The following is a 26,495-nucleotide window of genomic DNA, read 5'->3' as shown; positions in this document are numbered from 1 at the left end:
AGCTTAATTCTGTAACTTCATGAAAAGTACACTAGGGGCTGGGGATTTAGCTCAGTGGCATAAGTGCCTGCCTTGCAAGCAGGCAGTCCTGAGTTTGATCCCTGGTACCCATAAAAAGGAAAAAGACAAAAAAAAGAAGTATGAAAAGCACACTGTAGTAGTGTTACAGTGTTTCTTTTTTAACCTTTTCCAGAGTTGTAAGCAGGCAATTAAATTTGACCCCCAAAGGTGAAATTTAGCTAATGTAAAAACACCTAGCTGAGCTGGAGCTTTTTGGTGGGGGCAGCAGCAGTGTTTTTTTTTTTTTTTTTTTTTTTTTTTTGCTATATTGGAAATTGAACCCAGGGACTTCACACTGAACTACATCTTCAGCCCCTTTTGTTTTAGTTCAGGGTCTTGCTGAATTGCTAAATGGCCCATGCTGGATTGGAACTTGCAGTTCTCCTCCTTTGTTCTCCAGAGTGCTGGGATTGTGGGCATGCAGGGCTAAAGTGGAGTACGTAGGTTTCTAACAGCTGGTGATAAATTGGTTAGGAGTGCTGAAAAATCCCCACACCATAAAGAAACAGGAGGGCTTAACTGCTGTTGCTCAACACTACTAGGAAAGGTCCTGTTAGCTGCAGAGGAGGGAGGAAATGAGCTGAATCTGCAAGACAGGGGATTGCTTTTCGCCTTTTCCCTATACCTAGCCTTTCCCCATTACTGCCTTTCTTGACTGCAAATGGTTTAGGCATGGGTGGCTTTGAGATCTTTAGAAATGTGTACTTAGTTTACTCTTAAAGCCCCATAAAGTCATTGGTGTTGTTTGATATACCTAGAGTCAGATTAGTGTTACAAATAATAATTAGGAAAATATTCGCATAAATGTTACAGAAAATTTAGAAATATAAAAACATTTCAGAAGAACAAAAATTCATTAGTCGCTGTCATTCAGCTTCATTGTTAACTCATAGTGAGTTTCATTTATTCTAAGCTTGTATCTACTTTGCTCAGTTCCTCTGTGGTGTTGATCGCTATTTTGCTGTGGTGGGGGATCAAATCCAGAGCCTCTTGAATGCTAGGCGTATGCTCTGCTGCTTGGCTACATCTCTACATTTCCAGCCCTCTCAAAATTATTTTAGTTTTCAAGTTTTTTAATGCATAATCATGGTTTCATGACTTAGGACTTTGGTAACATTATCATTATTATTATTATTATTATTTGAGACAGGGTCTCAGTTTATAATTCAGGCTGGCCTTGAACTCACTGTGTAGCTCAGGCTGACCTAGCTCAGGCTGACCTTGAACTTGCTATGATCCTCCATCTTCACATTCCAAGTGCTGGGATCACAAGACTTATACCACTACACCTGGCTCCTGCTAGCATTTTAAAGAAACTAGTAGTAATACTAGCTGTCTTCAAAGGTCAAGCTTATGATTTTGATGTTAGAACCATTCTCTAAAATTAAGAATATACAGGAAGTGAGCAACTCTATGAAACAGGAAAGGCGAAAGTGTTGTTTTAAATTACTTTCTATCAAAGGCCTCTTTGAAGTAGATTTTTCAGAGCTGTGATTCAGTAACTCTGTCCTGGCCTGTCCAGGATGAGCAGTTTCCTACTGTCCCTGGAGACTGGGCATTCCATATGGGGCCAGACCATGAAGGTTCTTTTTGCTTGGGGCTTTTTAGCTGCTGGTATATAAGCTGGGCGTATAACTCAGTGGCACAGTCCCTGCCTGGCAAGCGTAAGGTTGAGAGTTCAATTTCCAGTACCAAAACCCAAATAAATAAAAGTGATCTTAAAAGGGAAACTTGCCGGGCATAGTGGCACATGCCTGTAATTCCAGCCCCTCGGAGGCTGAGGCAGGAGGATCATCGCAAATTTGAGACTGGCCTGGGCTACAAAGTGATCTCAAGGCCAGCCTGAACTGCATAGTGAGACCACATCTCAAAAAAGACAAAAAGAAAAAAAGGACACTGTTAACTGAAAACTGAGTACTACTTAAAAAGAGCTCAATTTTACACAAAGGAAAAGTTCCACAGAAGCAAAGCTGCATTTAGTAGAGACTAATCAAGACTGGAGTATAATTTAAAATTGTAGTTCATTTACATGTTCCAGCATATATGAATACAGAGAAGACAAACATTGTCACGAATTCAGTAAATATTTATTCAGTGAGCACCAGGGCCAGAGCAGTGAGGGTGGTGTTGGGAGATGAATGACTAAGAGGTTTCTGTTCTAAACTGTGTTCTAAGGGGAGGAGGTAAGATTTCTATTTCTTAATCAAATGGATTAAAAAGAGACTTGAAAACAGCTGTGTTTTTAAAAAACAATTCTTAACATTTTCTTGTTCAGAGGCTACACAAGTGGCTAAGTATTGAGCATTTGGTATTTGCATTTATTTTTTTAAAAATCTTGGTAAAGTACCTTTTAATTTTAACCAATGCTTTATTGGCCCAGTGGGATGCAGATAGGAAGGGTGATGGACCAGTGTTGTCAGTGGATGCCTGATTATGTTCACAGTAGTGCAGTCCCAGCCCCACTGAGAAACAGGATTGCACGGGTGAATTTTACTTACTTTTAAAGGTAACTTACATGTACTTGCAGGATTTTCTTTGTTGGGTATGTACACTCAGTTCACTAATAGGCTGACATTAAATAGGAAATATATGGGACCCAGAGTGGCCTCAGACAAGAACGTGAGCTGGTCAGCATTTGTATGTGGTATTTCCCAGCTGTTGGGGCCATTGACCTTCCCTCCATCTCCCTCCCTTTCCTTGCTTTCCCTCTTAATGGGAAGATACTGGATGGAAAGTCAATTTGCCTTCAAAGTCAGCTACTTGATTTTACCTCAGTGTATTGTAATTCCCCAAATCACCAGTAGGAGTCTAGTTCTTTCTAGTAGTTGTGTAGGATTCTATATAAATAGTATCATTTATCTCATCAGAACCAAACTGGTAAACACTTTTTTTTTTTTTTTTTTTTTTGGTGGTGCTACTGGGAATTAAACTCAAGACCTTTACTCTAAGCTACATCCTTAGTCCCCTCTTTTCGTAACAACAACTTACTAAGGTCTTGTAATTTACGGGGCTTGAATTTGTGATCCTCCTCTTTATTTTGCCGGGATGCAGGGATTACATGGGTGCCCCCATTGTACCTGACCTTTTTTTTTTTTTTTTTTGGTTTGGTATTGAGTGTTGGACTCACAACCTTGTGCTTGACAGGCAGTTGGCCTCTATTTTTTACTTTCCTGCTTTTGCTCTTTTATTTTCTCATGCTTTTTCTTTTTGAAACAGGGCCTTGCTTTGTAGTACAAGCTTGTATTGAACTCAGTATGTGGCTCTGATTTGGCTCAAGCTCATGGCGATCCTCCTACCTTTGCTTCCTAAGTGCTGGAATTGTAGGCACGTGCCATGATGCCTGGCCTTTTTTCTCTCATGATAGTCCAGTGAACAGTCCAGTACAGATAGTCCATACTTTAAGTAGCAGTGTGGCTCAGTGGTAGAATGCAAAAACTGGGCTTAGTTCCTAGCACCAAAATAATCACATATTTATTTGGACATAGATATACAAATTATTTAAGATATGTGTTACCGTGTCTGGCTAAGCAGTATTATTTTGATTTACACTCCCATTTTTGGTTTGGCACTTGACTTTGTATATTTCTGTGAATGTGATCTTAGCTCATTTTTTGTTACATTTGTATTGATTTGGGGGGGCAGTGCTGAGAATTGAATCTTGCATCTTGTACATGCTAGGCAAGCACTCTACCTCTGAATTATATCCTCCCTTATTCATTTTTCAGAACCAGTTTTCTGTAAATTACATACACATCGTGTGTGAGTGTGTGTGTGTGTGTGTGTGTGTGTGTGTGTGTTGGGAGTGTGTGACACATTGGAAAATCCAAGGTTGTTCTGCTACTGGGCTGCATCCCCAGCCCTTTTATATATATATATATGTATATAATTTTTTTTTTTTTTTGTATTTTTACCGGTACCAGGGATCGAACTCACGACCACAGGCTTGCAAGGCAGGCGCTTATGCCACTGAGCGAAATCCCCAGCCCCCATGAATCTATTTCTATAAATGCACCATTATCACTGACCTTTTGAGCATTTTAACTAGGTTCTTCTATCTACTCTGGCTTCCCTGTCAGTTTGCCTAGAGTAACCTAGATGATCTTTTCAGAAAACATCTGGATAAACTCTTCATGGACTTTACATTGCTCCTTGGTGGCCTGAAAGACCCTGCGTGTGTGAACTGGGGACAGTGATGTGCATGTATTTCTAGCACTCTGGGGGCTAAGACAGAAGGATCAGAAATTCAAGCCCACCTTGATAACTTAGAAACAGTGAGACTGTGTCTCAAGAAAAGAGAAAACTGGGGCTGGTAATAGAGCTCAGTGTGGAGACCCTGGGCTTCATCCCCAGGCTGGGGGGAAGGTAGGCCTTAGCTCCTGACTCTGTGTTCTTCACACCATAAAAATTTTTCTGGGCAGTAAACATTCAGTCATGGTGCTGACATCATTTGTTTTCCCAATCTGTCAGAGATTATTATAATGAGCCCAGTTAATAGCATCTGAAGACGTTTGCATTTATAGGAAACTGGTCTGATGGCAGAAGGGGTAGCCTCATTTGATAAATTCATGGTTCTTAGTGGATTGACAGTACATTCATAGGTACTGTATAGGTCATTAATAAATATGAATACATGTAGTTAAGAATTATATGGATTTTTCATAGCTAAGGAGAAAGTAACTGAATAGGAGTCTTATATTGTTTTTTCCTTCCTTGTAGATTTAAGCAGTCAAGTGAAATCAAACTGGGAAATCATGGCGGAAGGAGGATTCGATCCCTGTGAATGTGTTTGCTCTCATGAACACGCGATGAGAAGGCTGATCAATCTGGTAAGAGGGATAGCACGTTCCTGTGGAGAACTGACCTGTATTCCTTCTCTCTTGTCTTTCTGAGACTTAGTTACTGGAGGATTTTCATCTGATGGTCACTAAGAAGTATTTTGTAATATAATTCCATAGTATATTAAGTCATAAAGTCTTTGCCAACCACCTTTGAGGATAAAGTCTGATCACTATTTTTATGTAGATGTATGTTGATAAAATTTGCCATCTTGCACCTTGAGAACAGAATTTTAAGTGAAACAAATCAGTCACATATTTTTAAATACCAAATGGTAAGTAAGGACCAAAATGGAGGGATAGATACTGGAAAGAAGATAGAAAATGAATACTTTCATTCCTTGAATGATTTTACACTGTCTTGTTATATTTTTGTTTTGTTTTGTTTTGTTTTTTGGTCTTTTTCCTTTTTATCGGTACCAGGGATCAAATTCACGCCTGCCTGCTTGCAAGGCAGGCGCTTATGCCACTGAGCTAAATCTCCAGCCCCCTGTCTTGTTATGTTTGATGCTATAATATATGAAGTTATACTCAAATATTTCAAGGAAAGAGACACTGTGGTAACTACTGTTATGTCGGGTTGTCTTGTGGTGAAACACTATGTTGTTTAAATTGTTCTGTTCTGACCTGTGTTGTTACGTCCTCTTTTATCTTAATCTTTTTTTTAAATAAAAAAAGGTAGAAAATGTTTAAAAGAGAAGAGGACAAGGGAGGAGGGAAGGGAGAGAATAAGGATTAAAAATTAAAGAATGGAAGGGAAATGATGGGAACAATGCTTTGTAAAGGAAGAGAAAGATTGAAAGGAAGGGAAGGGAATGGGAAAGAAAAGAATGAAGATACATTGTGTATAGATAGACATTCCCTATGATGAATATGATCATTATGTATGTCAAAAGGGTACCCATAAAGTTCATTTGCCATCAGCTTGATTTTTTAAATAATTTTTTAATTTTAAACATAGTAAAATCCAACAAACAAGACAGAACAAAGCCAATCAGAACAATGCAGCTAAATTGGTATGGAACTTCAAAGCAGGATACTGGGAAAACAATAATAGCTACCATAGTATATATTGTTATTGTTATCTTCACAATAGTTGTCCATTCCATCAGGTATAGTAATTTGTTAAAATCAAGCCAAAAACATAAAACCAATCAAAACAGATTACTGAATAAAGTAAAACAATTAATCAGACCAAAGCAAAACAGTGAAAACAATATTGGACTTAAAAGACAAGATATAAGGAAACCGCCCCCCCCATGTTTGCTATATTATATACTGTCCTCCTAAGAGATACTCAGACTGCTGTCCCCAGGCCTGCATAATCAACCATTTAGTTGCTTTATATACTTTAGTTATAAGTTTAGTATCAACCTAGGCTGTCCTCAGAATCATTCAGTGGCTAGTAGGAGTGGGGGGTCAGCTTACCAGGAAGGCTGGCTGGTTGATTTCTTGGTTGGTCCCCCAAGACTCCAGCTTGATTTTTTTAAATTAAAAAAACAAACCTCATAGCAATTTGTTAAATTTGCCATCAGCCTGTTGTGGTGGTGTATGCCTATAATCCCAGCACTTGGAAGGCTGAGGCAGGATGAATTACATAGTGAAACCTTGTCTCAGAAAACACAAACCCCCCCCCCAAAAGAAAAAGATTGCCAGTATAGGTAGAAAATACATTTGTGTATAGCCTTCTCTACTCTATAATTACTACTGATAAATATTTTTTAGTTTCTTGGAGCTTGTTTGCTTGCTGAACTGCTGTGTTTTCACTTCAGACATCTGGTGTAATAGTAAAAATGTTTCCAAATGTAAAAAAAAAAAAAAGTAAAAATAATAAAAATGTTTCCAAATGTAAATACATTCTTCCACAGAAGTAGATTTCTGAACAACAGTATTTAGGTAGTCTCATTGAATCAATTGTAGTCAGATTTAAATTGTAAGAGGATTTTTAAGCTTAAATATTACACACTATACTTTCTGGTGCAAAAGGAGAAATTTGACCATCACCTGCAATAAAGTGTCCACCTCCCAGTGTTAGGGATGAACCCAATGCCTTGTACATGCTAGGGAAGTACTCTACATTCTTGAGTACCCTCAGCCAAAGTATGTTCTATTAACCATTGTAATAATGTGTTGTTTTTGAAGTATTTTTCAACAGGAATATATTTGAATGGGCCACTTAATAAAATGAGGGAAAACATTCATTCAAATATTTGAATTGTTGGTAATCAATAAGTTTTGAGTGGACTCAGTGTTTCTGTATAGAGTGGTTAGAAGTGTGGGTATTTTTTTCTTTTTCTTTTTACTGTTGGTAGTAGGTATTGAGTCTGTGGCACTGACTTGAGGGCCTTGGCACTGAACTGTATCCTCAGCCCTTTTTAAATTTTTTTTTCCTTTTTAAAATTTTGAAACAGGATCTTATAAATTTCTTAGCTGCTCAGGCTGGGCTTGAACTTTTGATTCTTCTGTCTCAGCCTCCCAAAGTGCTGGGATAATATGTGTGTAACACACCATGTCCAGCCTAGAAATGTGGTGGGGGTTTTTGATTTTTTGTTTTTTGTGAATGATACATATTTTTTAGTTAGGTACATTAGAACTTAATGATACTAAAGAATGCCTCAAAAGAAAAAAGATAAAATATATACTTGAAAATTAAATTAGACTCTTTAGGTACAGAAATATACTGTAATGAGAATATTGTGTCTCTGAAACTTGATGTAAATATAGATGAATCTCAGGAGAGAATCTTGTTTTGTTTTGTTTTTGAGACTGGCTCTTGCTCAGTTGCTAGCAAGAGCTGCTTCAAGATTCAGCTGTGAAAAAAAAAAAGATTCAGCTGTGAGCGTTTTGTCTCAGCCTCTTTTTAATTTTAAACAGGAAAAAAATTCTAAACAATAGGAGAGTAGCAATGGTTAATGTATTACATATTGTTATCTTTGAATTAGTTACTCAGAGTATAAGATACAGGTGTGTAACTGTCCAGACTGTATTAGCACAAACCTGTCTTTGAATGAACTAGGAGAAATTAGTAGTATAGCCATCTTAACTGTTTTATGTATATGTGTCTGTGTGTGTGTAGAGACACACACAGACACATATACACATATTTTGCTTTTCTTCCTTCTTTCTTCCTTTCCCCTATCCCAGTTTCTCTTCCTTTTGAACAATTTCTTCCCAGTTTTATAATAATACCTGTTGTGCATTTTGGATCTTACTTACTTTTTCAGCTTCTCACACTGGGGAGACAATGCAGTGTTTACACATATGAGTCTAGTTTGTCTCACTTGTAAGTATGGTCTCCAGTTACATCCTTTTACCTGTAAAAGCCTGGGGTTTATCCTTCTGTATGACAGAATAGTACTCTATTATAGAAAAAGATAACTTTTTTTATCCATTTCCTAGTTAATGGGTATTCCTCAGTTGATGGACATGGGTTGTTTCCAAGTTCTAGCTATTACACATTGTGATACTAGAAATATGGGTGCACATGTATCACAGTGGTACAGTATTTTTAATTGTTTGGGAAAATATCCAGAAGGGGAATACCTGGGTCAAATGGGACATCTAATCCTAGTTTTTCGATTATCTCCACACTGATTTCCACAGTGGTTGCACCAGTGTACACTCCCACCAACAGTGGAGAAGGGTTCCTTTTTCCCCATCCCCTTCCAACATTTATTATTGGTTGATTTCTTTTTTTTTTTTTTTGTCTTTTTGAGACAGGGTCTCTATCCAGTTCAGGCTGGCCTTGAGCTCACTTTGTAGCCAAGGCTGGACTTGAACTCACAGCTATCCTTCTGTCTCAGCCTCCTGAGTGCTGGGATTACGGGCGTGAGCCACTATGCCTGGCTTGGCCCTTGATTTCTTGATAATAACATTCTTCTGGAGTGTTTTTAATTTGCATCTTGAATGAGCACTGATAGTGAACATTTTTTCATATATTTCTTCAGGGAAGTGTGTATTACTGTCAGATGCCCATTTTTGGATTGTGTGTTTACATTTGGGAAGTCTGTTTTTTTAGTTCTTTGTATGTTCTCAATAGTAAACCTTTGTCTGAGGAATAGTTGGGAAACATTTTTTCCCACATTGTGGATTGTCTCTGCACTCTGCTGGTGGTTCTCTAGCTGTGCAAAAGCTTTTTAGTAAGATGAGATACTAGTTGTGGATCCTTTGTGATAATTTCTGTGCATTAAAAGTTTTATTCATAAAATCTTTGCCTACACCAGGGTCTGCAACAGTTTTACGTATTCTGTCTTCTGGCAGATCTAATGCTTCTGTATTAATATTTAGATCTTTGAACCATTTTAAATTTAATTTAGTGCATGGTGAAAGATGGATCCAATTTTAATGTTTGGCATATGTAATACCAGATTTTCCAGCACTTTTTATTAAAGAGGCTGTCTTTCTTTTAGTGAATGTGTTACCTGTGTGAAAGGTAAGGTAGATGACTGAGTGTGTCTGGAGTTGTTTCTGCCTCTTCTAATCTGTTCCATTGATCTTCGGGTCTGGTTTTTTTGCCAGTACCATGTTGTTTTTATCACAGTAGCTTTATAGTATAATTTCAAGTCAGGGAGTGTGATGCCCCCTGTCTTATCTTTGTTGCCCAGGATGACTTTTGCTATTCAAGGTCTTTGCTGGTTCCAAATGAATTTTAGGATTGTTTTCTTTAATTATGTAAGGTACGCTGTTGGAATTTTGACCAGAATTGCATTAAATCTGTGAAACAATTTTGGAAGAATGGCCATTTTCACTGTGTTGGTTTTTCCTACTCAGGAACAAGGGCTATCTTACCATTTTCGGATTTCTTCAATATCCTTTTTCAGAAAACTGTAGTTTTCAGTACAAGTATTTTATATCCTTCATTATATTTATTCCTAGGCATTTCATTTTTTGAATGCTATTTTGTAAGATATTATTTCCCTAATTCCTCTCTCAGTGAGTTTGTTATTTGTGTACAGAAAGACTATTGATTTTTGAGTGTTGACTTTGTATCCAGCTATACTACTGAATTTGCTTATTGAATCTTAATAGTTTTTTAGTGGAGTTTTGGGAGTCTTTTATGTAGAGTATTATGTCATCCACAAATTTAATTTAACTTCTTCCTTTCCTATTGTTACTCCTTTTATTTCTTTCTCTTGTCTAATTGCGCTGGCTAAAGTTTCCAGGACTATGTTCAGAATAAGAGTGGAGACGGTTGACATCCTTGTCTTGTTCCTGATTTTAGAGAGAAAGCTTTCAGTTTTTGTCGATTTAGTGTGATGTTGGCTGTTAGTTTTTTGTAGGTGAGGTGACTTTTATCAGGTTGTGATAAAGACCATCTATTCCAGTTTTCTGTAGTAGTTTGTTGGGGTTCTGCAGGCAAAGGGAAAATAAAGGGTCGCACACACTAAGGGTCAGCAAAAGCAAACAGCTTTTATTGAGATAAAGAACAACGAAACTCAAATTGCTCATGCTCAGATTATATAACTTGTTTGCTTCTTGACCTTACAGGACCTCATATTTTTACCTTGGGGTGGGGGCGATGTTTCGAGGCCTGCACTTTTCCCATAGCATTGCTGCCTGGATGTGTCCAGGACAAAATGAAGTCAGTGTGGCCTCTCTACATCTCCCCCTTCTTTTTTTAGTTTAGGCTTCCTTCCCATGTTAGAAGCCAGCATTTTAGGTATGAACATTTTGCATAGGGATGGGATGCATAGAAGAGGGCATTGCATACCAGTTAAGCAGATAAGAACAGTAACACCATAAAGAAACATTTGTTTTAGCCAATTGATATCTGGTAACCATCCTGTAAGGAAATTCCATAATTCAGTATTGAACCCTTGAGACACATGTATCTGTTTGGTAAGTTCTTGTAAATCATGAAGTTCCCCATTGATGAATTTATTTTCATCAGACAAAACAGCAGATTTGAGCAATTTCATTACATCCATGATGATGAGATAGAAGTAGATATTCAATTGCAGCACTATTATCTACAATCGCTAATCGGTGCTCACTTTGTTCTTTGTTTAATAATGCCAAAGCTGTAGAAGTATAATTAATTTGTTTTGCCATGAGAAAGCTAGTGCATTAACATTGCAATTGGCCCTGGCTGCCAGGGCAAGCACACCAACTAAAGAAATACCTAATGCATCAATTTCTGTGTTAGTTAACAGACTAATAGAAAAATCCCCACATAGGTCAGTGAGACTAGTTGTAGACCATTTGGTGGGAGACAGTGTAAATTCAGGAGAGGGCAGCAGTTTGTGTCCTGAGATCAGTTAGCAGGGAGGTAATTGAAGGTCTGCTCTTCACATGAGAAAAACCGTCCAGCAGGAAGAGGAACATGTCTATGTCCACATAATACTGGCTCATAACTAGAACAATTCCAAGTACTGTTAGGAAGGCAAAGACATTTAGTAGTACAGTTTTCAGTACAAGCACATGAGGTATTTGAAGTTGCTACAAATAAAGTACTACCAGGCGAGTGGGATAAATGTAACCATTCAACATGTGGAGTGAATATTATAACAGCATTACCAGGTTTTTATGGGTGGAAGTGCCCCAATTTGGACAGTCAGCATATGTTGCAATTTTGTTTGGGATAGTGGAGAAAGTGGTGTAATTACTTAGAGAGGCAGGGTCCTTGCACACCGGAATCAGACAGGATCTGAGAATGCATTTTATTTCTTTCTTTTTGAGCAAAACAGAAATGAGAAACATTAGCTGTTTTTGCCAATTGAACCCCAAATATTGTATTCCACTCTTTCTTGGAGTTTGTGGGACTCTAACATGCACTGCATCCCACTGCAATCCCCATAGTGGATTGCAAAACACATAGCAATAGAATACAAACAAGCATTAAAGAGTTCATTGTCAATTTGGTAAATGCCGCAAGAAACTTTTCAGCAGTGGGCTCCTTTTCAGATGCATGGAGCAAGTCTTGTGCAGACTAGATGAGCGCCTTTATATCACCCTGGGTCACTGGCTGAGCAGTTGTCCTGGGTCGCTTCTGGGGCAGTGGGGCTTGATTCAGGGAGAGGAAACACTGTGGAATTGGGTTGTGCAGCCTGTGGTGCCAACTCATTCCATGCAGGGCAAATAGCATGAGCAGGAATCCACACAAGGCCTGTTAGGGATAACACAGAAGCATTGCCTCGTCCCCAGATCAGCAGGGGCACCAGCTCCCACCAACCTGGGTCTAGGAGTATTTAGAAAGACATGGAACCAGCATAGTCAGCCAGAGCAACCTGAAGAGAAACAGTAGAGGACAGCAGAAAGGAGAAGTCATCCTTGGTAAGTGGTAAAATGACATCAGTGAGATCAGTTCCAAGGAGTGTAAGTGTAGGAGTATGTCCTGGAGAGGTAACAGCAGAAATAGCATTGGTGATGGGAAATAAAGTACTACCAGGCGAGTGGGATAAATGTAACCATTCAACAATAAATACCTTGCTGTCCTGCATGTGACAAGAGCCCTGGTGGGCCAAGCGCCTGAAAGAAAAAGGAGAGAAGGCCGTCCTTGGGGACTCGATCCACCATAGCTGTGGCCAGTGTGTGAGCAGTGCTCTGAGGGCCTGCTGTAAAGGAGGAGAGTCAGGGATCACAGCACAGGATCTGTGTGACCCTGGAAAGCATGGACTGGAGGAGCTAACTGTTGAGTGGGCAAAGGGAAGTAGAGTCTTACCCAGTTAAGGTAGAGACGGCAGAAGCGGCACAGCTGGGAGCGCCGGGAGGTCAGCCATGCAGTGTTCCACCTCTTCGCTGGCCAAAGGTTGTGACAGCCTCCCGGCAGGGCTGCCAGCTGTGCAGGACAGAGGAGCGGCTCGAGGCTCCGCACGCAGCAGTTGGTCTCTTTTCCCAACCCTCCGTAATGAGTGTTCCTCCCTCAGGATACCACGGACAATATCATGAATTTCTCGAAAAAGTTCTACTGAATTACGCTCTAGGGGGCCCATGGCCCACCTTCTTAAGGAGAAAAAGCAGTTCTGCCTTAGTTTCTGCTGCGCTTCAGACAGGGAATGTCCCATGGCTTCCCCGGGGATTTTCCAAAGAATGAAGTTGACGCGTGGGGGGCCGTGTCCCACCCCAGGAACACAGTGAAGGCAAGTCAGCCTCTACAGCAGACATCTCTGCTGTCGAGTCCCTGTTCAGGTGCCAGATGTTGGGGTTCTGCAGGCAAAGAGAAAATAAAGGGTCGCACACAGGTAGGGTCAGCAAAAGCAAACAGCTTTTATTGAGATAAAGAACAACGAAACTCAAATTGCTCATGCTCAGATTATATAACTTGTTTACTTCTTGACCTTACAGGACCTCATATTTTTACCTTGGGGTGGGGGCTATGTTTCATGGCCTGTACTTTTTCCGTAGCATTGTTGACCTGATGTGTCTGGGACAAAATGGAGTCAGTGTGGCCTCTCTACCGTGGTTTTACCATGAATGGGTGCTGGACTTTGTCCAAAATTTTTTCTTCATCTGTTGAGATTACCGTATGGGTTTTGCCCCTGGTTCTGTTAATATAGTATATTCATTGATGGATTTATGTATGTTGAACCATCCCTGCATTCCTGGGATGAGTCCACCTTGATTAATAATTGGTGTATAATTGTATTGATGATATGCTACATTCTCTTTGTCAGTATCTTATTGAGGATTTTTACATCTATATTCATTAGGGAAATTGGCCTGTAATTCTCTTTCTTAGTTGAGTCCTTCTCCAGCTTTGGTATCAAGGTGATACTTGCTTCTAGGAATGAGTTTGGGAGTATTACTTCCCTTTCAGTTTCATAGAGTTTGAAAAGTAGTAGTATTAGGTCTTTTTTAAATTTCTTGTACAATTCAGTAGTGAAGCTGGGTGTGGTGGTGCAAGCCTGTAATTCCAGCATTTGGGAGGCTTACCCAGGAAGATTATTGGAAGTTTGAGACCAGATTGGACTACAAGTGAGCTCAAGGCCAAACTGAATTGCATAGTGACACCCTGTCTCAAAATGTCAAGACGAAGAAGAAAAATTCAGCCGTAAGTCCTTCAAAGTTGGACTTTTTTTTTGTTCATAGGTTTTTAAATGCATTTTGATTTCTTTGATTGATATTGGTTTATTTAGAATTTTTATACTTTCTTGATTCAGCTTTGGTAATTCATGTATATCTGGGAATTTGTGTGTTTCTTCTGCATTTTTCATTTTACTAGAATACAAATTCTCAGCCTGGTATGTAGCTCAATGGCACACTGCCTGCAAGTCCTGAGTTTGATTCCTGGTACCAAAAAAATAATAATACAACTTTTCAAAATAGGTATAGTTGATCTTTCTGCAGGGTCCATTTTTGTTTTTTGTTTTTTTTTGTTTTTTTTTTTTTTTGTCTTTTTGAGACAGGATCTCACTATGCAGTTCAGGCTGCCCTTCGGCTCATTTTGTAGCCTAGGCTGATCTTGAACTTGCAGTGATCCTCCTGCCTCAGTTTCCCAAGTGTTAGGATTACAGGCGTGTGCCACCACACCTGGCTGCCCTTTTCCTTCTTAATTGCATGGATTTGAGTCCTTTTTTTCCCCTAATAAAGTTGGCTAAGGATTTATTGACTTAATCTTTCAAAGAACAAATTATTTATTAATTCTTTGTGTTGTTTTCTTAGACTCTGAAGGATTTCTGCTCTGATCTTTATAATTTCTTCTCTCATACAAGCTTTGGGCTGAGCCTGTGCTTCTTTTTCTAGAAGTTGGAGACACACTATTAAGTTGTTTATTTGAGCTTGCTGTGTTCTGATACAAGAATTCACTGCAGTAAATTTCCCTTGTAGGACTGTTTTTGTTATGTCCCATAAGTTCCAGTATATTGTATTGTCATTATCATTTAATTGTAGAAATTGTCTAATTTCTTATTTAATCTGTGACTCATTGGTTGTTCAGGAGGGTGCTATTTAATTTCCATGTGTTTATGAAGTTCTTGGGTTTATTTTGCTATTGGTTTTCAATTTCATTGCACTATGGTCATAATATACATGATGTACATGGGATAATTTCAGCCGCTTTGCATTTATTTAAGCCTGTTCTGTGATCTAGTATGTGGTCTGTTTTGGAGAACATTTGATATGCAGCTGAGAAGAATGTGTATTGTGATGTTATGGGGTAGAACACTGTGTAGACATCTACTAAGTCCATTTGTTCAAAGTTTGGTTCAGTTTTTTTTTAATTTTATTTAAAGACTAAACAAAACAAAATGGGTAGAAATAATAATACATACTGCAAAGAAAAAAATAAACAGTAATAACTAGTTGGTGATTACAGATTGTCCTCTTACAAATTAAAGATATTAAAATGGAGCGTATAAAGTGAGGATTCAAGCAGTGAAATTGCAACCAGTTCTGTTCAACTATCCAACAAAAACTTAGAAATATGGTTATCAATCCTATACACTTAAACATACATGCAGTTATCCATATCTTCAATTATGTTGAAATTGAACAAACCCAAGCAGGCTAATTTCACTCTGAACAAAGAATAATACTATTGCTGGGTTTCACATTATGACACTCCAGGATCAGCACTGGGTATTTTAGTGTCTCTTTTTCTTCAAAGTATCTGTTCATTTCATCACTGTCATAAGGTCAGTTCTCATAAACTGTTTATAGATTCTACACATGCATGAGTCTTAACATGTATTTCTATCCTTTCTATATTAGAGAAACAAAACAAAGCAAGACAAAACAAAACATATTCCTATAAACACATGAAACATAAAAGATGTATAAGACCGTTGTACAAGCAGTTCTGCCATAGTTCCTGTGTTGTTTTGTTATCTTCAATAGAATTGGTTATATCATCAGACATAGTATAATTGAATATATCAGTACATAACAGTATTAATAAAAACACAACTTTGTATATAGTATAAAACTTCTTTTTTTTTTTTTTTTTTTTTTTTTTTGTCTTTTTCATCTTTATCGGTACCAGGGATTGAACTCACAACTGCCTGCTTGCAAGGCAGGTGCTTATTCCGCTGAGCTAAATCCCCAGCCCCTATAGTATAAAACTTCAAAAACGGGCAGTAATCAAACCAGATTGTGTATCATAGAGTGTTGTCATCTTCAGTGTAGTTGCCTATACTCTCAGACTTGATGCTATCAATCATATTAGTTTTGAATACAATCTGTCAATACCAAACAGCAATCAAACAAACCAGATTTAACTAAGATCAGTCATGATAAACAGTGTAAGTCATACAGGGCTTCAGATTAAGATAATAAGAAATTAAAGATGATTACTGTGTTATATCTTGGTGTTTTTGGGATAGCTGTCTGTGCTCTCAAATCTAATGCAAGTAGATAAACTGAGACAGAATAAAATCTATCAAAAAAAAGAATAAAAGAATCTAAGCAGAGTGGTGGGAGTAATGTGGGTTTTAAATCCTGATACACTATTAACAGTATCTTCTGCCATCTTTTTTAAGACTCTCCCTCCCCTTTCACTTCCCCAGGGCACACTGTGCATTTTGGGGTCTGACCAAGACCTTGGTTTTAAATTGTGGGGGGCAACCTGCTATTTACCTCAGTGGTTCTGAACCTTCTATCTCTTGGACTTCATCTCTGATTGTATTCCTTTACCTATTAAAGCCTGTCTTTCCAACTTACCCACAAATACTGGTCTAGTTGCCCCTATTACTCTGGTTTTCTGTCACATAGAGCATTTTCTCATATTTGATTTTCAGTCCATGTATTCTTTTTCATGTTAATTATATTTCCTATAAATAGCATCTTGGTGGACCCTACCTCCTGATCTACTCCACGTATAGTTCTCTCTCTTTTTTTTTAAATTTAGTGTATCAAGGCCATCTGTATTAGAGATTATAATCAATCTCTGCCTCATTTCTGTTATGCTCTTTTTTTGCCATCAGTTGTCTGCTTATCTTCTTCATTCTGTTTTCTGCTCCATTCATTGAGGCCTCTCTGCCATTGTTCCTGGAATCGTAGTACTTTTCTCTCTCTCTAGAATGCCCTATAATATTCTCTGTAGAGTTGAATTGGTGGTTGCGAATTTCCCCAAGTTCCTCTTTGTCTTGGAAGCATCTTGTTTCTCCATTACTTTCTAAAGACAGTTTATCAGGGTATATCAATCTGGGCTGGAGGTTATTTTCTTTCAGGGCTTGGAATATTTCACTCCAGGCTCTTCCTGACTTGATGGTTTGTGTTGAGAAGTCTGCCATTATTCTGATGGGCTTTCCTTTAGAGGTTATCTGTTTCTTATCTCTAACAGCTTTTAATATTCTGTTCTTATATTGAGTTTCTGGGATCTTAATTATTACATGCCTGGGTGTAACTCTGTTTTGCGTGTAGGTGGCTGGAGTTCTGTATGCCTCACATATCAGAATATCATTTCCTTTTCCTATGTTTGGGAAGTTTTCCTTAATTATTTCGGTGAATAGCCTTTGTAGTTCCTTTGTTTGTACCTCTGCTGCTGCATTCACATTCTTTATTCTCAAGTTATAGATCCTCTTGTCGTCTTCTAGCCTTTGTATTGTTACTACTTGTTTCCTTGTTATTTTTAAAAAGTTTTTCCTTTCATAATCCCACATTGTGAAACTGTCAACCAGTTTGAATAATCTATCCTTAGTTTCTTTCAAGCAGATTTGCCATCTTTTCATAGAGTTCTTAATTTCCTGGTAGTCTCTTTGAATCTGCTTCATGTATTCTATATTTTTTTTATATTCTTCATCAAATGGTTCTCTCCTTTGTCTGAGTTCCTCCCTTCTTCTGCCTGTGTCTGCTTGAGGGGTACTTAGCATCTCTTTTATTAATCTTCTTATATCTTGCTTTACTTGGCTAAATATTTCCCTTTTGAACTTGTCTTTGAGGTCCTGAAGATGCCTCTTTATGTCCACTGGTGCCATGTCTGATAGTGCATGTTTGGTGTTCTCATTCTGCTTTGTATTTACCTGTCCTGGGTCAATATTCTCAAGGTTGGGACCTGGGGACTTTCTGTTGTTGCTTCCTCTTCCCATCTTTTCCCTTTCCTCCGGAAGGCCTCAGTTTCTTTCTTTGTAGGTTACAATTCTTCTGAGCATGCTGGCTAGGTGACCCTTCCCACTGCAGTGCGCTATGAGTTGCAGACAGGGGCAGTGTATGCTTGCCCCTCCCTTCTGGATCAGTCAAGCTGCTGAAGCCTGCACTGTATCACGGTGCACCACCTCCCCTCTGGGTCAGTCAAACTTCTGAGGCTTCACTGCATTAGTGTGGTTAGTGTGCGCCACTGCATAGGGAGTTGATTTCGGATAGCCTATTGGGTCTCAGCCAGATAGCGTGACCCAGGCCTGGCTCACTCCACCAATCCTGTTCGGGAAGGGAACGACTGACTGAAGTCACTGCTGCCCCTTTGTACTTACCAGTCCTGCCCAGTCCCAGAATGTCGTCTGCTAGAGCCCCCCTTTCTGTGGAATGGCTCCACTCCCATCACTTACCACAGGTCAATGAGGCTCCCCGCCAGCTCAGCTCTCCATTCAGCTGGCTGACCCCCAACCTCAGTGTGACTGCACCTCCAGTGAGTCAAAGTGGTGGGACCTCGGACAGCTCGGCAAGTTGCCTGCTGTGGCAGGAGCACTGAACCTTTAGCTGTTCCAATAATAGCACTGGGACTGTGTTTGATTGGTTCTTCTCACCTTAGTTTCTTCTTGGGACAAGAGAATTCATCTCCCTCTGTTCAGGGCTCCCCACGCTGTTAAATTCTAAGTTGTCTATCTCAGGGAGCCTCTGTAGTCAGCTGTTACCTATCCACCTTCTTTGCTCCACCCTGTTTGGTTCAGTTCTAATATTTTTTGTTGAATTTTTTGTGTAGTTGATCTATTTGTGATAATGGGGTATTGAGATATTCCCCCAATACAATTCTATTAGTTGATTTTTCATATTTGTTAATAATTGTTTTATAGTTTTGGGCACACTAGTATTTGTTGGTTATATTTTTATGACTGTTATCTATGCTTCTTGCATTATTCCCTTTACAAGGATCTTTGTCTCTCTTAACCAGTCTTGGTTTGAAATTCACTGTCTGCAAATAGAATAGCTACTCTTGCTTTTTTTCTGGGTTCTTGTTACATAGAGTATTGTTTTCCATCCTTTGACTTTCAGTCTTTGAATTTATTTTTGAATTAAATGTTTCTTGTATGCAGTATATTATTGGATCTTGCTTCTTGATCTGTTCTGCTACTCTGTCTTTTGATTGATGACAATTAACAGTGATGGTTTGTCTTGGTTACTTTTCTCTCATTGCTGAGACAAAATACCTGATGCCCCAAATTAGGGAAGGAACATTTTATTTAGCTTACAGTTCTTGGAAGTTTCAGTCCATACTCAGCTGGCTCCAAGATAGTATGGTGTGCAAAGGGGCATCCATTCATCACAGCCACAAGTGACAAGAGCAAACAGAGTAAAAAGGGGAAAAGCACGCCTCCTTCCCTCCCTTATATTGTATGTCGACTCCCTGCCCCTGGGCAGGTGCGGCACTCACACTGCCAATCCCAGTGCTAGACAATGAACCAATCACAAACGCTAGATTCAGCTGCCTCCATGACTGCATGAGGCTTTGGGGAGACATCCAGACACAAACCATAACATGGCTATAATTGATATGTGTTGACCTAGCCTTATTATGTTATTTTCCTGTTGTTGAACACCCCCCCTCCATGTTTGTTTGCCCTACCTGATGAATTTCTTCTGTTGAAGGTCATGGAGTTGTGGTACTTGTTTTTGTTTTGTTTTGTTTTGTTTGGTGGTTGTTTTGCTGTGCAGTTTAGGATGGTCGTGAGCTCACTTTGATGCTGACAAGAGTATCACAGGATGGTGTCAAACCTGCAACAATCCTCCTGCCTCAGCCTCCCAAGTGCTGGGATTACAGGCATGTGCCATCACACCTGGCTATTCCTTGTTGTCTGTTTCTAGAATGTCCTTCAAAACATTTTGGAGTGCTGATTTGGTGGTCATAAATTTCCTCAGCTATTCTTTGTAATGGAAGTGTATCTTATTTCTCTGTTTTGAAAGATAGTTTTGTGGGGTACATCAGTCTGGATTGATGGTTGTTTTTCTTTGGAGAACTTCAAATACTTCACTCCAAGCTCTCCTTGACTTAAAGGTTTGTGCTGAGAAGCCAACTGTGATTCTGATGAGCTTTCCTTAATAGGTGATTTGTTTCTTTTCCTCTCACAGCTTTTAAGATTGTACTTTTGTGTTGAATTTCTACAATGTTGATTATGATATGCCTGGCTGTAAGTTTTTTCGATCATGGCTAGTGGAATGCTATATGCCTCATTTCTCTGCATGTCAAATTCTTTTTCCTTGCCAAGGAGGTTTTCTGCCATGAAGTGTGTGAACAGTTTTTTTTTAATATCATTTTTGCTATCTCTTGCTTTTTCATTAACTCCAATTAATGTTAGGTTGTTATTTACCTCATCTAGCAGCTGTGGATTGATTTTCATGGTCCCTTGTTTGTTTTGTTTTGGTACTGGGGATCAAACTTGCAACCTCACACTTGCGAGGGAGGTGCTTATACCGCTGAGCTAAATCCCCAGCCCGGTCCCTTGTTATTTTTAAGAAATCTTTCTTTTCCTGATTGCTAACTGCAAGCCTGCCTTCTGTGTCAGATCCTGTCCTCACATTGGCTTAATCTGCTGTGGATACTTCCAATGTAATTTTTATTCTCTTGGGTATCTGCTTGAATTTGCCTTACAGATTCCATTTCTTTCCTATGCTGAGCAGGCAAGCTCTCTTAATTTTCTTAAGTCCCGCTATTTTTTTTTTAAATGTCTATCGACTGTAGTCACTGAGCATGATTTTCATTGTGGACACCATCTCTGCAGTTATCTGAGAAATTATTTCTGATTTGATTTTTTTCATTCAATCGTTGTTACCACTACAAGGAGGCCAAGTGGGTGTCTTTCAGATTGTCCCACCTCATCGCCCCCTAGGTTTGCCTTTGGTGAACTGAATGTCTAGGGTTGCATCTTGTTTAAGTGTCTTCTCATTTTCTTTCTTCTTTTTAGTTTAACTCTGGGATGATGCTTTTAAATTGCCTATGGTGAGTTGCTTTATTGCAGGTATTGAAAACTTTTAGGAAATGACCACTTCTCTGAAGTATCTTACAGGTGTAAGTAGTCTTTGGGTTTTGAGTCTGTGGCAAGGTCCTACCACTTTAATTTGTTGGGGATGAGAAGTTGCTGCATGATTGGCCTGGCTCTTGGTTCTTTGGCACTGTGCCACAGTATTTTATGTGACCCTTAGTTAATCTTAGTCTTGGAACCCCAGGAAGAATAGCTGTTTAGAACAGTTATGTCACTTGAGTGGTACTATCAGCAATAACAATAGCATCAAACACAGCCTGAAAATTACAAACTGAGATAACCATTAATTCATCATCTTAACTATATGGACTAGATTTATAGTTATATAACAAAGTCTAAAAGCAAACCAGAAAATTATATGTACTGTGTAAGTCCTAATATGTCAGTTTTACCTGTGGTGCTTAAAATTTTACTTAAAAGGGGTTAGGGAGAAAGTAGAAGAGTAGATGAGGAGGAGATTTGAAGTGAGGTTCAAAGACAAACAGGGATCATGCTAACTTTGGGAAATTGGTGCAGAAGATTGAGGGAAAGAAAGGAGGAAGAAGTAAAAAGAACAGAACAGAATAACAACCAGAAGGAGCCTAGAAACCACATTCACACTCATATGAAACAAGATGACACATGGGGTAGGAAAGGAAACTATAGCAAAACAAAAAACAAATGAGAAAGAGGGAAAAAAGTCTACTTTCAGGTTTATTGCTGCTGTCCCTGATAGACAGGGTCCAGATCTGTGTTGATTTATCCCAGCAAGCCAGTAGTAGGTTTTTGGTAGCATAGTGGATAATCTCAGGTTAAATACTAGACTCCTTCAACCTGCAGCTGTCAGTGTACCTTTTATGGGTGTGAGCCCAGCTGGGAGTCCCTGGGTGGAACTCACAGCTGCTCTGAGTTCTGAGCTCAGCCAGCCTCTATCCAAGATGGCTCCTGGCAATTGCTCTCTTGCATGGGACAGGTGAACCCTCATCACACAGTGCCAGCCACTGCAGTCCTTCATGTCCATTGCTCCCCTCACTGCTGAATTTCTCCATGGAAGCATCTGGAGTTGCCAGCTGTTACCATGTGTCCTCAGGTTTGAGCCACTCTTCTTGCACAGTGAGTCCCTTCTCAAGGAGAAGGCGCCATTGGGTATCTCCTCCTTCTCTGTTGGAGTTGTTCTCTTCACTGTTTCTATAGGCTTCCATTCACGGTACAGATCCTTCCGAGGCCCAGGGGACCCACTTCCTTCCTTTTCTTCCTCACATTGCTATATTCCAGTGTCTGGAACCTCTTCAGAGAGGGTCTTTCTCTGCTGCTTACCACTCTATCAGTTTGATCCTTCTCTGTCTCAGCCTCTTTAGTAGCTGGTATTATAAGGACATAACACCACACCTGACCCAGGAGAGAATGTTTTAAAAATATATTGTTTATTTCTCTTTGCTTTTTTTTGTTGTTGTTGTTTGGGTAGTAGGTTGGTGTTTTGAGATAGGGTCTTACAATGAGTTCAGACGGGTCTTCAGTTTACTATGTAGCCTAGGCTGGCCTTGAACTTGCAGCAGTCCTCCTGCCTCAACAGTTCTGCATTTTTTAAAAAAATTGTTACTGTTTTTACTGTCCTGGAATCAAACCTAGGGCCCTGGATGTTAAGCAGGTGATCTACCACTGAGCTATACTTCCAGCCCCTCAAGTCTAAATGTGATCAAACCCACTTCCTTACTCTGCTTGGTCAAGGCAATAATTTTTGGGTCATCTCTTACTCTGTTCATTCAAACTTGTATCTGATGCAGAACTTGATCTTTTTTGGCCCAGTCTTAAAAACAGACCCAGAATCTAGCAGTTTCTCACACCTCTAACCCAACATTTTGGTCTAATCCATTATCCTTTTTTGCCTGGATTACTGCATTTGGCCTCTTTGCTTCTGCCCTCTTGCTGTCCCCTACTCCCATCAAGTTTAGTCTCACCACAGCCACTGAAGTGATTCATTTGTAAATCCTCTAGTAGTTCCTGTGACACTCAGAGTGAAAAAACAAAATTTAAATAGACCTGAGCAATCTGTCCACTTCCACACTACCCTTGTTTGTTCACTTTGTTCTAACAGTTAGAACAGTTTTTCATTTTTCCTGAAAAACAGGTCACCTACTAGGGGTCAAAAGTCTTGACAGCAAAACTGGAAATTGGCATTGGGACAGTGATTTCCAAATTCTCAAGAGAAATGATTAGCAATCCCAGATAGACATCTTTAAAATTCTTCTACTCAAACCAAGCCTGGTAGGCAGCCTGTAATCCCAGCAGTCTGGAAGGAGGGGTAGAAGGATTGCCACAAGTTTGAGGCCAACCTGGGCTACATAGTGAGTTCAATACCAGCCCAAAATACACAGTAAATCTTATCTCAAAAATTTTTTTATAATCTCAAGATGGATGTGATATGGCACACCTGTTATTCTAGCCACTCTGCAGGATATGGCAAGAGGCTCAAAAATTGGAGCCCAGTGCGGGCAACTTAATGAGGTCCTGTCCTAAAATAAAAAAGACTGGGGATGCAGTATCTTTTTGTCTCATTGCTGAGACAAAATACCTGGCATCCAAAATTAAAGGAGGCAAGTTTATTTAGCTAACAGTTTGTAGAGATTTCAGTTTGTAGTGGACTGACTCCAAGGCAGGGTGTGTGGCAGAGGAACATCACAAAGGAGAACCATTTAATGATAGGAAGAAGAAAGCAAAGTATGAGAGAAGCAGCAAGGGACAAGCAGTGACCCTCTCTTTCTGTCCTCTGTCTTACCCAGGCTGCCCACTGTTAGAGCAGGTAGCACTCACACGTCAGGTGGGCCAGCCTTAACACTAGCATCACATCCTTGATCCCAGCACCACATACCCTAGATCCAGCCACTTTCAGAAAACCCCTCCTATGACAGCATGGGGCTCTGAGAGACATCTAGACATAGCCATAATGTGGAACTTATAAAGGCCCTTGGTTTGGTCCCCTTAATTGGAGAAAAATTCAAGTGTTCTTTATAGGAAGTTAACCAGGGATGAGCTGGAGGTTTTGTTGTTTTGTTTTTACCAAAATGAAAATATCAACAGGAATGAAGACCAAGATTTAGTTAGAAATCAGAAAATGCAACACTTGAGAGAGATGAAGTACTTCCCAGAATGACAGTGACAGGAGATCCTGGGGGGCAGCTGGCTTTGGGGGGACAGAGGAGACGTTTTTTCCCCAGGAAGATGGCTCAGTGGAATTCCTGGTAAGTCTGGTCCCTTTGTGATCAGATAACAGGATAGGTTGTAAAAAAACACAGAAAATCGAGTAAATGCAGGGTGGTGGTGGTGGTATTAACCTTCAAGAAGCAGAAAAAGTAGGCCAGCTGTAGTGCGCAAGCCTGTAATCCCAGCACTTATAAGGCTAAGGCAGGAGGGTTGCTGTGAGTTTGAGGCCAGCCTGTGCTATGTAGTGAGACACTGCCTGAAAAAAAGTAATTATCATTTACTGCATAGTTCATCTGTGAGGCCATTTCCATGGTTCTAATGTACAAAGTGAGGTTAAACTAAACAGCTTGTTTTATTAGAAAATGAGAAAAGTCTACATATAAAATGAGATCAAGGAAAGCAAACTGGATCTTCATATTCCATACTGTGCATATATGCATGTTGCTTAGCACTAAAAATCAAAAACAATGCAGTGAATATCTACATATAAAAGGCATGGGAGGGCTGGGATATAGCTCAGTGGGGCTATAGTTCAAGAGCATAGTGCCCTTCTGACAAGTGCAAGGTTGTGAGTTTGATTCCCACTCTTTAAAAAATATTTTTAATTACTCCCATATCATTCATTCATATACATGTATATATGGCATGGGAGTAAGTATTAAAATAATTAGCTAATGGGTGAAAGTGGTTGCCCGGTGAGGAACATGGGTAGGAAGGGATGAGGAACCACTACTTTTCAGAACAAGCCTTGTAGGACTATGTGATTCTCATCATGTACATGAGTAATAACAAAGCTACCAAAGCTTTCTTTGTTCCGAACTCCATGCGGTGAAGTAGGGATCTACTGAGTCCCTGCATCCTCTTTGCGTTCTCTGCTTCTTTGGAATGTAAAGGACCAATTTAGTGATCCTCTACCAGGATAGCTGCTTGCTTAGAGAAGCAGAGAATAATGTGTGGGGAGGGCCCCTGTCTGGCTTAAGGATCACAAGGGAAAGCCACGGTAACCCCAGAGCTTGGAAGTGGTTATGACACAGGAAAGAGAAGAAGGAATGTCCAGCTCCAGATGAAAAGTGTCCTGCCTGCCTGCACTCTTCCTTGATTAGGGAAGCTGTTCGTATACCTAACTCTCATTGCCGTAGTCCTTCATCAATAAATATAAACAGAAAAACTTGCAAAGCAGGTGAAGGAAATAGCATTGTAGTGGTCGCAGAGACTATAGTAGGAAGCAAGGTAAAGTTGATACCTTTCTTGTTTCTTCTCTTGCCTTCCCCTTCCCCTTCCAGACAGGGTCCCAATCAATAAACCAGGCTAGCCTTGAACTCGCAGCAGTCTCCTACCATAGCGTTCTAAGTGCTGGGATTACAGGGAGCACCACGAGGCCTGGTAAAATTGATACTTTTGATATGAAAAATTATTGCCAGGGTTGGCACTTTTCTGTGGCAGCACTCCGGGGCTGGGGCAGGAGGATCACCGTGAGTTTGAGGCCAGCTTTGGCTGCAAAGTGAGTTTAAGGCCAGCCTGAACTGCACAGGAAAACCCTGTCTCTAAAAGACAAAACAAACAAGTATGAAAAATTATTATGAATGTTACAGTTCTATATGCAGACTCATAAATGTTTGTTGAGTTAATCTTTTTTGGTACCAGGGATTGAACTCAAAACTGTGCACTTGCAAAGCAGGCACTTATGCCGCTGAGCTAAATCCCCATCCCTTGCTGAATTAATCTTGATTAATTCAGATTAATTTAAGATTAATTAAATACCATCAGCAGCATACTTTCTGAAATGGTGGAAGATTTTTGGTAAAACTTTAAGTAAGACTACAGTTTTCCTTGTCTTTTTTTTTTGTGTGTGTGCCTGGGATTGAACTCACAACCTTGTGCTTGCTTACCAGTTAAGCACTTGAGCTGCTGAGCTAAATCTCCAGCCCAGTTTTCCTTGTCTTAAATGCTAAAATTGAGTTAAATTCTTTGAAAAGTCACTTAAGTAAAACCTCTTTAAAAACACTTTGTTTAAAGACACAATGAAATGGATTTAGAATAGAAGCTCAAGTGAATGTCTGGCAGGGTATTTGAAAGTCATGTGTCATGCAAGCCAATCACAGCAACAATAAATCTAATTCTTAGATTTTCATAATGTCCTTGTACCTGGTAGCTGATGTATTTGAAACCTTTGGTATGGAAGAGTTAGGGTTAAAACAAAAAAAGGAAACCCAAATAAGTTATGAGGACAGGCAAGAAGAAAGGAGAAGAAGCACAGTTAATAAAAAATAAAAACATAGTGTAAAATAATTGTTATGTAGAAGTGGGTTGTATTCCCTATGAAAAGAGATTGAAATTTTAGAATGCTGTGTAC

The 26,495-nt window shown here is 39.5% G+C and overlaps 1 protein-coding gene across 4 annotated transcripts in view; it reads left to right on the top strand.

Moving 5' to 3' along the window:
• Positions 1-26,495, top strand: part of Smim14 (small integral membrane protein 14) — a 92,146-nt gene that overhangs the window by 30,447 nt on the left and 35,204 nt on the right. For all 4 annotated transcript variants that reach the window (XM_063240511.1, XM_003471627.5, XM_063240512.1 and 1 more), the window contains one exon: positions 4,777-4,886. In XM_063240511.1, the coding sequence (XP_063096581.1) occupies positions 4,812-4,886 (75 nt within the window). In that variant the 5' untranslated portion in view covers positions 4,777-4,811. The remainder of the gene's footprint in view (positions 1-4,776; positions 4,887-26,495) is intronic.

Source organism: Cavia porcellus, unplaced genomic scaffold (assembly GCF_034190915.1).
Source record: "Cavia porcellus strain 051 isolate PalLab524CR breed Dunkin Hartley unplaced genomic scaffold, mCavPor4.1 scaffold_30, whole genome shotgun sequence".
Taxonomy (NCBI): domain Eukaryota; kingdom Metazoa; phylum Chordata; class Mammalia; order Rodentia; family Caviidae; genus Cavia; species Cavia porcellus.
Note: the sequence above shows the minus strand (reverse complement) of the source record. Positions and strands in the feature narration are given on the sequence as shown.